Source organism: Strongylocentrotus purpuratus, unplaced genomic scaffold, assembly GCF_000002235.5.
Source record: "Strongylocentrotus purpuratus isolate Spur 01 unplaced genomic scaffold, Spur_5.0 spur5_scaffold_1, whole genome shotgun sequence".
Lineage (NCBI taxonomy): Eukaryota > Metazoa > Echinodermata > Echinoidea > Camarodonta > Strongylocentrotidae > Strongylocentrotus > Strongylocentrotus purpuratus.
Genome location: NW_022145594.1, coordinates 46,936,393 through 46,949,190, shown reverse-complemented (window position 1 = coordinate 46,949,190; position 12,798 = coordinate 46,936,393). Strand labels below are relative to the sequence as shown.

At 37.4% G+C, this 12,798-nt stretch overlaps 1 protein-coding gene across 1 annotated transcript; it reads right to left on the bottom strand.

Moving 5' to 3' along the window:
- Positions 1-1,160: 1,160 nt before the first annotated feature.
- Positions 1,161-11,559, bottom strand: LOC115921393 (phospholipase A1 member A-like). Its single transcript, XM_030978848.1, has 3 exons — positions 11,395-11,559; positions 10,529-10,825; positions 1,161-1,379 (listed from the first exon to the last, which is right to left on the bottom strand). Exons 1-3 carry the CDS (start codon positions 11,419-11,421, stop codon positions 1,161-1,163), a joined length of 543 nt encoding a protein of 180 aa, XP_030834708.1. The 5' UTR covers positions 11,422-11,559.
- Between the last annotated feature and the right edge of the window lie 1,239 nt (positions 11,560-12,798).

Genomic DNA, 12,798 nt, shown 5'->3' with positions numbered 1-12,798 from the left:
GACAACAGTGAACAAGAAACAAAAGATCAAAGCCGTCAATTACTTATAACCAGAGATGAAAAATACCCAGTCCAGTCAGATAATGATTCAATGTGCTCGAAGATTACTTGTTCATCACGATACGAGCTTTCTTGCTGATTCAGTTTTTAACCGTGATAGATGTCTTTTTGTGATCCTGACAGCATATACCACCTTCTCCTTCCTCATTCCGCGCGCTGTCCGCCGATGGTTGCCTTCCTCCAGGGCTCTTTACCTTTCCTACACTGCAGCCGTAGCCTGCTTCATTGGCCGATGCTTAGGTGGTATGATCCTGAAACCGAAGTTCATCACCGCTCACGACTGGCACATGGTGTTGACAATCATCAATGAACTTTCTCTTATTGCTGACGTATGCTTCCCCAATTTCGCTGTGATGATCGTTGCTTCGTTCGTGACGGCCCTGACACTTGGAGAAATAAATATTCTGATGGTTGTGTTATGTAGAGACCGGGCACCTCTTTCCTCTTTTCTCTCATTTTCTATACCCATCTCCAATAGCCTTCTATATTTGAACCTGAATACGAAACATTTTAAGTTAGGATGAGTATCTATGCTAGCTGAGAGCCAGAGGGGGGTTAACTCATTATTGTATGCTCTTTAACATAGAGTTAACGCCCTTCTCGATACAAACAGGCATGCCATTTCATAGAATGAAACATCTGTGTTAATATAAGGTACTTTAACAACAAAAAGCTCTTTATATAATTTTATTCAAGGCATTATACCAGTTTCTACTTCTGCATTCTTCCGCAGTGCAAAATCAAATAATATTCACATACCGGTACGTTAAATTAGGATGTACTACAGTAGAGTTAGGTTTATTCCTTCTTTTTCTTTCTCTCCCCTATCCTTTTTCTTCCTCTCTCTCTCTCTCTCTCTGTGCCTCCAACTTCTAGTTTTCACTGTATCTCTAATCCTCTCCACTCATTTCTTTCTCCCTCTCTCTCTCCTCTAAACACTAAACATTAAACTCATAACACTTCATGATTTTCTAATTCAATAAGCATGCTTAAAGTGCATTACATAATTATGTATGCACACTTTCCCATGTCAGCAGATTGAAGCCCATAGATTAGTTGTGCTCATTTGGCATTACCTTTCTAAGTTCTTCCACGTATTTCTCACTTGTTGAGATTCTTAACCGTCTCCTGCTCCACCAAGTCTCTTGTGAAGATGTCTCTGAAGGTCCTGGCCAAGACATGGGTCACGTCCTGGGATCGACCCGAGGAGGGGCGCTGGAGGTACATCGGAGGCTCATCGTGGGTTAGTTTCCCCAACTTAGCCGACATTGTGGATCTGAAGTGGCCACTTTGTTTCTTTAGCTTGTAGGTCTTCGTTAGCTGGAGAGATAAGTCTGGATTTTAAAAAAAGAAAAGAAATTCGAGTAACTTTATAATATAATATAATATAATAATTTTGTCACTGAACACGTGGATGGAGATTTGATATTTTCATGTGACTATATACCAAGTTTATTAAAAGTGACAGCTCCACAATTTTATATGGATTTATTAGAAGATTGGGTGAATACGAGACATATAAGGAGTATAGACATTGGTGATGTGGTAATTTTTAATAATAAACTTATTCGATATAAAGGAAGTTGTATATACGATAAGAGGTTGTATGACAAAGGAATTTACAAATTAAAACATATTCTGGAAAACGATGGTAAACTAAAATGTGACAGGCATTTTATCGATTTAGGTGTTGAAGTAAATGAAATTGAAAAGATCAAGCACTTGTATGCCTGTTTACCAGTTTGTTGGAAAAATAATTTTAGAAAGGGAGAAGAAAAAAATAATTCTGGAACTGATTTCACTTTGGGGAAGAAAACAACTAATATAGCTGATCTAAAATCAAAACAAATTTATGTACAATTAATAAAGAAAGATGATTTTAAACCTTTGGTTTTTGAGAGAATTGGAAGGAACAATGGTTTTTCCTGTAAGGAAATAGAAAACATATTTTTAAGACTAAGACAGTGTACACTTAACAGTCGATTAAGAGAGTTTCAGTTCAAACTTATACATAATATATTATATACAAACCATCACCTCTTCCGTTTTGGTCTTGTCTCGACTAACTTATGCTCATTTTGCGAAAAAGATGAAGAAACATATAAACATTTATTCTATACTTGTGAATTTGCACAATCAGTGTGGGGAATGTGCACGAGATTTTTAGACTTTGAAATACATAACCGTAGTTTGGAGGAAATTTTGTATGGGAAAGAGGAGAGAAATAAAGGAAAATATCAATTAATGAATCATGTTTTAATTCTTGTTAAATATCTGATTTATAGAAATAGAGAACTTAAAAACCACCCTCTTTTAAAATAGTATAATAGGGGATAAAGTAGAAGAAAGGAAATTGGCAGCAATGAGGGGAACTCTCACTATTCATTTTTCTAAATGGGAAAACCTGAGTATAAGACAAACAATTGGAACCCAGAGCCAGTTGTCCACCGGTTAAGAGGGGGGGGGGGGGGGGGGGATAAGGGAGAGGTCGGATAGGGTAGGGTTTAGACCGAAAACTTCAGTCTCTCTAATCGTCGGTTGTTCCACTGAGACTACGTCTGGCTCCACTAGACCTCCGATTATAGAGACTGAAGTATGGCCTATCGGGACTGTACGGGACTGTACGAAACAAATGGTTCGGTTCGAACCGGACCGCGATGAATGAGATATGCAACGAGATTTTCACTCTTTACATCCTCATAACTGCTGCAATTATAATAAAAATTAAAAATAACATATATATAGCTTATTTGACTTACGATAGCTTGCTCATTTAGATCCTAAATTAATGATTAATCCGAGAAAGTCTCGTCGTCAACATTATCCGTCTTGGTTTTAGTTGATGAATATTCATTTTTTCTTTTCGAACATCCGGTAGCTACCGTAGCTACGTACGAGTCAGCCCAGCTTGACCAACGAACTCCCACGAAACGAGTGCTCTGATTGGCCATTTGGCTATGTTTTGGTAGGTTGACCAGGAAATATTTTTGCCGCCGGGTCATATAGCCCTATGTTCGAGTGCATGAACGTACTGTTATACAAATTGGATAATAATTTATATAAGTAAGTCCGTAAATTATACATTTAATATTAAGTTATCAAATTTTGATAACTGTAATTAGGACAAATGACATAGTCTACCGACCTAATTTACATCTGATTTAGAAATCAGAAAATTAGATCTAAATAAAGAAAATCGGGGGAGAAATGTCGGGAACGAAAAGATGTTCCCCTGTGGCTCTAAATTAACCCCACGGTACGAGATCTCTGGTGTATTGGGGAATGACAACAAATGTCAGTTTTATTAAAGAAATGACCCAAATCAGATGGTTATTTCTGTCTAGATCTAGATCTAACTTTTAGAGGTCTAGGTCTAGGCATTTGGTTTAAAACAGACAATCCAGAAATAATAAGAACACTGATGGAAATAAACAAGAAATTTAACAATCATAATATACTGTCAGTGTAATAATCGTTAAAAATGTAAAAGTTTTGAAATCGCCTTAGGAATCGATTTAGGAGACAACAAGAAATCCCATCATAAACACAAATGCTCTGGTATTCTGCTAAAATTTGTGTTTACGCTTTTGTACAAAATCGGGTTGAACAAAGGAAGTTTTTTTCTTCCTTTTTCCAGATTCCCTTTTGTTAGACGGGATTTTAGACAAAGGGTCGGGAAAAACTCGGGTTTAACTGTTATTTGTAAATATACGGATCAAAGATAGAATACACGAAAAGGCATATATATATATAGAGAGACAAAACACAAACACGCAAAATCCATGAAACTAAAATTTAATGAATGAAACGATAAATTGAATTTCCCAAAATGAAAATGAAAGCCAAAACAGGCTCCTCGGGTATATTGTGTTAATTTGAATGCACGGTCCTCGAAATTCAAGGCAGGAAATTCGAAATCGAAATGTTACGACTTCATTATACGTCAACGATTTTTTTTTTGGCCCTAAATTAAATTGATTGGGCGGGTAACAAAAATGGAAATGCCCTGAACAGGAATGATTTTACTGACGAATATATTTGGATGCTCATAAATTAATTCGCGTGTCTCCCCAAGGAATTCCATTGTCAGGATTGTAAATTTTAAAGACCATAGTACAATACAGACCAAAGAGTCGGCCTACTTAAATAATGTTGATGCGATAATGCCATAAGGGTGCGCTGATAAAATGACCAAGTCTTCTAGACCGTGTAAGATCTCTCACTGAGAGAGAGAGAGAGAGAGAGAGAGAGAGAGAGAGAGAGAGAGAGAGAATGAGAGAGAAGGGAGATTGCTCGACTCGGGAAAAATTATAATACCAACATTTTCTACTTTCCGATTTTCTCTATAGTTCAAAATATGGGTGCAATTTATTTTCTGACTAATCAGGCCCTGCCTCTTTACTAAGTTCCCTCATAATGACCTCATATGTTGTCTTTTGTCATGTTTTACTTTAAGTATCCTGCGATGTTTTAAAATTATTTTACTTGTAGTTGTCGAACATTATTATACACAATCATGTACAATCATATTTCTTCAATCGTTGTATGGTGTATGCTTTATTAACATAATATGTCCTTCTTTTCTATTTTTCTCGAAGGTTTTATGATTCGTGTTTATCTGACTGTTTAGAAAGCATGTGTATGCTTGTAAGTAAGCAGCCAGGGGACCGGCGGTTTTAAGTCCTCTCCGAGGAACTTGTTAATGAGGATAAACGGCACTAGTGCATTGACTTGGTATCGAAACATGGACCACCCGGTTACGAAAATGCTTCTCTATAGGGTTGTTTTAACAATCAGCCTTATCGCGCCTTTTTATGTATGATTATGTCATAAAAATCAGATGTGGAAATTTGAAATAAACTAAACTGAGATTAAGAATCTCGACTTACCTGGGATTAAGCCCTTTCCCTTGGTAAATCTGATTGTCAGATAACTGCAAAATGATTTTTCCTTTGTCCAGAATTAAATTCGACTTGTGATCAAGATGTTTTAATACCGTTGACTCTCTTGATACGAATTATCAGGATTGAACTGTGCCAATCAAAACAAAAGCGCGCGAGTGTATTCTAGTTGCCATATGAGCGATTTCATTTAAATTATACCCGATAATTATTATCGTCGTATTGTGAAGACTATTACGACGAACATGAAGTTCAATCTTGTCTGTACGGCCCGTTGCTGTGGGTCTATACATACTCGGAGATGCTAGTAATTCCATTTGACCTCCCCCCCCCCCCCCCCCCCCCCCCCCCCCCCATTTTTCGCCCTCACGACTATATAGGGCAGCGTTTCACGAAATATTGTCGTAATTACAAATTCACCGACATCTGTGTTGTCATTAACATTCGTTTAAATTCAAGATAATTTAACATCTGATTTAAAAATACAGAAATTCGTCCTCCACTGGCAAGTGACATACATACAAGCAACACAAACAATATATAAATACACTCGGGGATACAAAGAAAATACAACAATAATGATACTAATAATAATAAAAACTGACATGTAACTTTGAAAACGGACATTAAAAATTGAATCTCGACAAAGCACAGAATGCATGAAATAAAAGTGCTTTGAACATTCACCCCTTCTCTCCTAGAAATGGAGTATGAGGAAAAAAACACAGAAAAGAACAAATGAGAGAGAGAGAGAGAGAGAGAGAGAGAGAAAGAGAGAGAGGGAGAGAGAGAGAGAGGGAGGAGTCGCATGGAGTAGAACAGAAATGAAGAGTGAGGGAGAAAGAGAAGGTGACAGAAAACGAGGAGCTCTGAGAGGAATGTCGGTGATCTTGTACTTAAGACGGTTTCACGAAACTATGCCTTAACCATAAAGAAAATGAAACAATTAAGGTCAGTTATGAAAATGTCAGCCAGTACAAAAAATATTTCTGATTAAGATCCCCTATTGTCATATGAACTGAAATATCGAACAGATGGCAAGATGATTCTAGTCGGAGAAGAAACCCGGCCGACTACGAATCGTGGTGACGTATACGCGTCCATGATTTCAGAATTCTGACTCATAATGAAATTAGATAAACTATATTGTGCCCTGTCATGCATATCTCCTTTCTAATGCGCATTTTCTCCTTCCTCATCTTCTTCTCAACCCCTCATGCAGCTCATCCTTTTGCATTATTTTCTGTACCCCGATCTCTTACTTCTTATTTGCAGGCGCGTAGCCAGAGTTTAATGTGTGTGTGGGGGGGGGGGGGCACATACATGTAATCGATCGAGGTCAAAAAAAGGGGTCTCCAAAATTTTAACCGATCCTGGAAATTTTAGGGGGGGGGCACGTGCCCCCCCCCCCCCCCCCCCGTGCCCCCCGTGGCTACGCGCCTGCTTATTTGGCATTGTCTATTATACTTTTTGTATTGTGACCGTATTCTCCAATAATTTATTGGCCTTAAAGTACTCTCTTGTCCAGTTCTCGTCTCCCCTTTATTTCCTATTTTAGTTCCTTTTTGTAGTTACGATTTTGTCAATTTAATTTATCATTATTCCTAACTATCATTTGAGGGGACTACAATAATTGTACAAGCAATGCTTTATTTTAGTGGACCCCTCTGTTTCCTTATAGTAAACGAATAATTGATTTGTAATGTTTTGTTGGAGATAGGCATACAACTATATTTTGAATACATTGGACGTTATTAACCTTCTAATTTTGTATTCGCTCACTTTTTCTTCTCTCTCTCTCTCTCTCTCTCTCTCATCCTCATTCCTCCCCTTTCCTCTCTCTCTTTCTCTCTCTCTCTCTCTCTCTTTCTTTTCCTCTCTTAATTTCCTCCTCCTTTACCCTGTACCAGTGTTTATTAAATAAGACAGGACAAATGAAATATTATCATTTTTATTTCATCGTTTTATTAAACATCAACCTGCGTGTTTCTTCAACTAAATCAACCCTATATAGAGACCTAAGATAGTATGCCAATTTTTTTTTTAAAGCAACAATCGACAATACTTAGCAATGAAATTGTACATGACTGTGCCCTCTGGAATTAATTCACTAAGACGGTGAAAGCGAAGGAATCGAGCGTTAGAAAATGTATTTTCTGTGGCTCGTTTATTATCTACATTATGCCAAAAACTTGCAACGTATCCGAGATTTGGGACGCGAAATTTTATGCCTGCTTTACGGTTTTAGAGTTTTCATTACATTGTTATTACAATTTGTTCAATGGCCTCAAAATCTATTTGCTGATTATTTTTCTTGTACTCTGCGTGCATGTATAGCCCAGGTGGTCTGAGACCAAAGCGATAAATCTATCTGGTTCAAATAACTGCAATAGGCCCACTTCGGAATCCAGTAAGAATCATAATTTGTTTTCACAATTTCGAGACGATAAAAGCCAGGTCGGGTGTACGTGACATGGTACGTGACAAATTGAAAATGAATGCATAAATGATTCCTCGAAACGTCTGAACAAAAGAAAATTGAAGTTTCGCAGCGATGTGGCCTCATCAGGCAAATACCCGGACAACGGAATCATTTATTTATTTTCAACTAGTATTTCCGAAGCATTCCGAAGCAGACTACTATATTATACAGGCATGTATTTGATACCAGCTGATTCCAGTTGGAAACCAGTAGATGCATGATTACCAGTTGCTTTACCATTTGAAAACCAATACATGATTACCACTTGAATTACCAGTTGAAACCTGTAGATGATTACCAGATGATTTACCAGTTGAAAACCAGTACATGATTGCCAGTTGATTTACCGGTTGAAACCAGTAGAATACCAGTTGAAAAACCAGTTCAATGTATCTAATGCATATTCATGATTAATTTGCATGTTAGCTCGCTAGTACTTAATTATCTTATACTCAAATGTAATGCGCCTCAATGATTATGTGATGGGGTCTAGCAAGAGTCTAGTAAATATGGTTTAGTTGGTTGCCAGATGCTAAGCAATATTGATTATTGATTATCAACTGATTGCTGGTCGCTACTGGTAATCACTGGTTATTGATCAACTGTTTGTTTCCAATATGGAAATTGGTAAAATGGATCCAACTGGTACCAGTTGACAACTGGTATTCCAACTGGAATCATTGGGTTACCAGTTGATTCCAGTATTCCAATATCCATATTGAATCCAGTTAACTAATTGGAATCAACTGGTACCAGCTACCAGTTAATTCCAGTAAACCAATTTCCATATTGAAACCAGTTCACTTAACTGAAATCAACTGGTACCAGTTGACAACTGGTCCAACTGGAATCAATTGGTTACCAGTTGATTCCAGTATTCCAATATCCATATTGAATCCAGTTCACAAATTGGAATCAACTGGTACCAGTACCAGTTGGTTCAACTGGTATCTAACTGTTTTTTCGACCTGGGCATGCATTTCGGACTCTTTGTAACCTAGCTATATCAGAGAATCAGGCATTCCAATCAGCAACCATTACAATAATCAAGCTTACTTGTGATGAGAGCATATCGAACCAATTTCATACTTTCTTGATCAAAATATCTGCGGATACGTCTGAGATTGTATAGAAGATAGTATGTTGATTTGCATATATTTCTAACATGACTGTGTTTCCATGTTCAAATTAGTATCAAAGTATACTCCTAAATTCCTTGCTGTAACAAAGGGTTTCACATTGGAGGATCCAACTCTTATTTTGAAATTTTGTTGTGAAGTTCCGATAACCCAAAATGCACGCTCACTATCGATTAGCTTAAGATTATTATTAACATCCATATATGAATGACATTTTTACACTTTTCCAACATTCATTCTTTTATTCATCAATTCATCCATCCATTAATTTATTCATCAGTCATTCATCAATTTATTATTTATTCATCAGTCATTCATCAATTTATTCATTTATTCATTTTATATCCATTCACCAATGCTTTGTTTTTGATTTTCCTAAATTTCGTGTTTCTATTTTGATCCTTATTACCCTGAAAATATGTTTAAATTATAATTTGAAACACTTTCAATTACATCTAAATCATTCAAATTTACGTATCCAAAGTTTTGTATGTTTATTTTTTAATGTCAGTTAGGTTGAATGGTTTACTTACACACAGGTTTTGTTTTAACTGTTGAGGCTCTAACTCTGACTCGAAGGAAAACATAAAGAAAATGATAATGGTGATAAAAGAAGAAGAAAATGATCAATTATTACAAAAGATACACTGACTACACTTGACATATTTCAAATTGTATTTTCACATTACCTATTGACAAATTTAATTATTCATTACTATAGGCTTAATACAGGGGCCACTCGGTTCCAGTGTAGCAATGGGTTAAATGAAATATGTTGAGGTAGCAGTTTAACAGAAAAAACACACAAACATTGTGTTATAATAATGATAATAAGTTGATTTGATTTTGGTTCGGTTGATTGATTTCTCAATTTTTCATACAATAATAACCAGTAACAATCTGAACATTTTGTACATAGTGGTGAATCACCGTCATTGACTATTATTTGTTCAACAAAATGTTGGGAACGATTGACATAGCAAAATGCAGAAGAGCTGCAGCGTAAGCGTACACTTGAAGTGCATGCAGCTCTTTAACTTATGATAACAGCAACAGCAAAATATGATAATATAAACAGGCCAAAAACAATAGGAATTCACGGCATATTAAAATGAAGACAAAAATAATGATAATAAAAATAATAAGAAGAGAAGAAATAATAATAGCAATAATGATAACAATGGTAATAATCATAACAACAATATTCAAAGCACTTTACAATAATGTTATTATCAGAAGAGGTGAGCTTTTGTGATATTTTTGGAAGGCATTTAAAAGTGCTGGTTGCGAATCTGGGTAGATTATTCCATAGTTTTGATGCAGGAGTTGTGAATGCTCTGTCACCAAGGGTTGGTAGCATGATGCCCTTGAGAGGAGCGAAGGGAGCACGGGAAAACTGCCTGGTATTTACATGTATGCAGGGGGCGTTTCACAAAACTTGTCGTCGGAGACAAATGACATTTTTTGTTATAACCTACTGAAATCCTTGCTTCTGATAGGCTATTAGCAGATTTGTCACTGATTTTTGTCATTTGTCTTTGAAAAAAGGCTTTGTGAAACGGGTCCCAGGAGTTCAGATAATAATGACGGAGCGAGACCGTGGATACATTCGAAGGTGAAAAGAAGTAGAAATTACTTCGATATGTATATAATGTATCTCTTATCATTTTAATAGTAGGCATCTACAGGGTCCGTCTTACAAAGAGTTGCGATTGATCCAAATCAATCGTAAGTCCTCCGATCAATCGCAAGTTTGCAATCTCCTATCTCTTGTGTACATAGCTGCGATTGATATCAATCGCAAATAATTTGCGATTGATATCAACTCGTTATAATACAGGGCCCAGATCTTCATCACAACGTTTAAACAAAGTGTACATAAGAGTTTTGATGTTTGTTTCTTTCGTACTTCCATTTTGTGGTAATTTTCCTGAAATCGCCTATCACCCTTGACAGAAGGGATAATATTTTATTTGTTTTGAGATAAAACACGCCTTCGTCATGAATGGGACTTGCAGTGTAACCCATATCGGGACAAGCCATGTTCCGACAGTCCCGGGTTTGTATTCCCTTCTTGTAGTTGTCCCATTTAGGTGCCCAAGTGGTGGGCCTGAAGCGGCATGGGGTACTTTTGGAGATGCTCTCGGTGTAGTATGCAATGGCTTTCATATGGTCGCAGATGATGCTGAAGTAGCAATTGGGCATGTCCGTCCCTCCGTTGGGGTAGAAATCTTGGTGGCCAAGCTGTGAAAGATTTAGGACAAAGAAGCGACTGAGTGTTCAGAGAATATAGGGAAATACTGGCAAACTTAGGAGACCACAACCCGCCCTTGTTTCTACCCTTGAAATTCCCAGGAATACACTAAAGATTCCTTTCAATTTGAGACCTGAATAATGACTCAAAAAATAAGTCGGTCTGTTGGTAAGTCAATAAAAATCCTGAAAATCCTTCTTTTTTTCCCCGGAAAATAATGTGCCCCCTGGCCCCCCGCCAAGGTTTGGTTGTTGTTTTTTTTTGGGGGGGGGAGGCGTAAAACGTGGAAAAGTAGGAAAGAGGGGAAAAGAAAGAAAAAGAGAAAGAGAGAGACAGAGAGAGAGAGACAGAGAGACAGACAGACAGAGACAGAGGTAGAGATATAGATAAAGAGAGTTGATGGGTGGGAGGCGGGGGGAAGGCGAAAATGAGGGGGGTAGAGATAGTACCCCTGTACTACCAAATTGGCCTACGTTTAACGTCATGTAGCCCTTTTCTGATTTCCCCTTCTTTAATCACAAAAAAGAGGAACATCTTTTACAATAGTTTCCATAGTTACCTCATCCATGAGCCCAAGCCCTCCCATTGCGATCAGTTCACCGTCAGTGTGTATGACGTCAACAAAAGTTGCATCGGATTTGTCTAGACGACAGAAGTTCCTCACCCGTTTCCCGCCAAACCCTGGGCCTGCAGGGTCCAAACCTGGTATAAAGATATATATATATATATATATATATATATATATATATATATATATATATATATATATATAAAGAGAGAGAGAGAGAGAGAGAGAGAGAGAGAAAAGAGAGAGAGAAAGAGAGAGAAAGAGAGAGAGAGAGAGAGAAAAAGAGAGAGGGGAGAGAGAGAAAGAGGAGAGACACAGACAGAGAGAGAGAGAGAGAGACAGAGAGAGAGAGAGAGAAGGCGGGGGAGAGATTGGGTCAGTTAATATCAAATTAATGAAGGCCCCATTTCCCATTTTCTTTCAATAGGGGCCTACGTGTATGAGGCCGAAGCATCTGTTTGTCATATTGATATACAAAGTGGAGAGCGCCGCCGACATCGGAGGATGCTATACTACTAGCAATACTCTCTTTAAAAAAAAGAGTGAATTTTCACTCTATTTTCACTTTCTTGGGAGTGACGTCTGTGATCACTTGTTTAGGAGTGCAAATCGATTGATTTTAGAGTGCTCTCTAAGAAGAACAGAGTGAATGTTCACTCTATTTTCACTACATTTTCACTCTCCAGAGGAGTGACGTCCGTGATCACTCGATTTTTTTTTAGAGAGTACCGCTTCAACAAAGGCGAAGTTCACTAGTACTCTATTGCATCAGGAAACAGATTTGCATAATTACGTAAAAAGAAATGGAATGTAAAAATAGCTTTAAGTAACTCAAGCTATATGCCCCCCCCCCCCCGCAATTAATATCATATTTCTAATTTAGGGCATTTACTCAGCACTGCGGAAATTAAATGACAAAAAATCCCCCCTTCCCTTTCTTGGGCCCGTAAACTCGGTGGGAAGTATGCCTTGTGCCAGACAAGAACCTCAAGTGCACAGCTGGTGTTTTAGTGAGAACAGTGCATGAACACAATTTTAAGGAATTTTGTTACATTGCCAATAGACCTACTGTTTTGATCAATATTTGATCTGCCATATATTCAAAATAGTTTGTATATTGTACTAAACAATCAGAATACACGCAATCATTAGTGTAACCCTGAAGACCATTAGTTTTTTGCATGAAAAGAGGAAATGATTTTCTGACGCAAAACTAGAAATTCGTTTTCCGTGCAAACAAATATCCTCCGTATAATCTAACCATTGCACCCATTTTTCTTCTCTCGCCACCTTTTCACATCTTCTCAACATTATGATCTTGCTGTCCTTACTGTTTTATCCATTATTTAATGCGATTCTATTTTATCGTTGGAGCCATTGTAGGCAGGCATGACT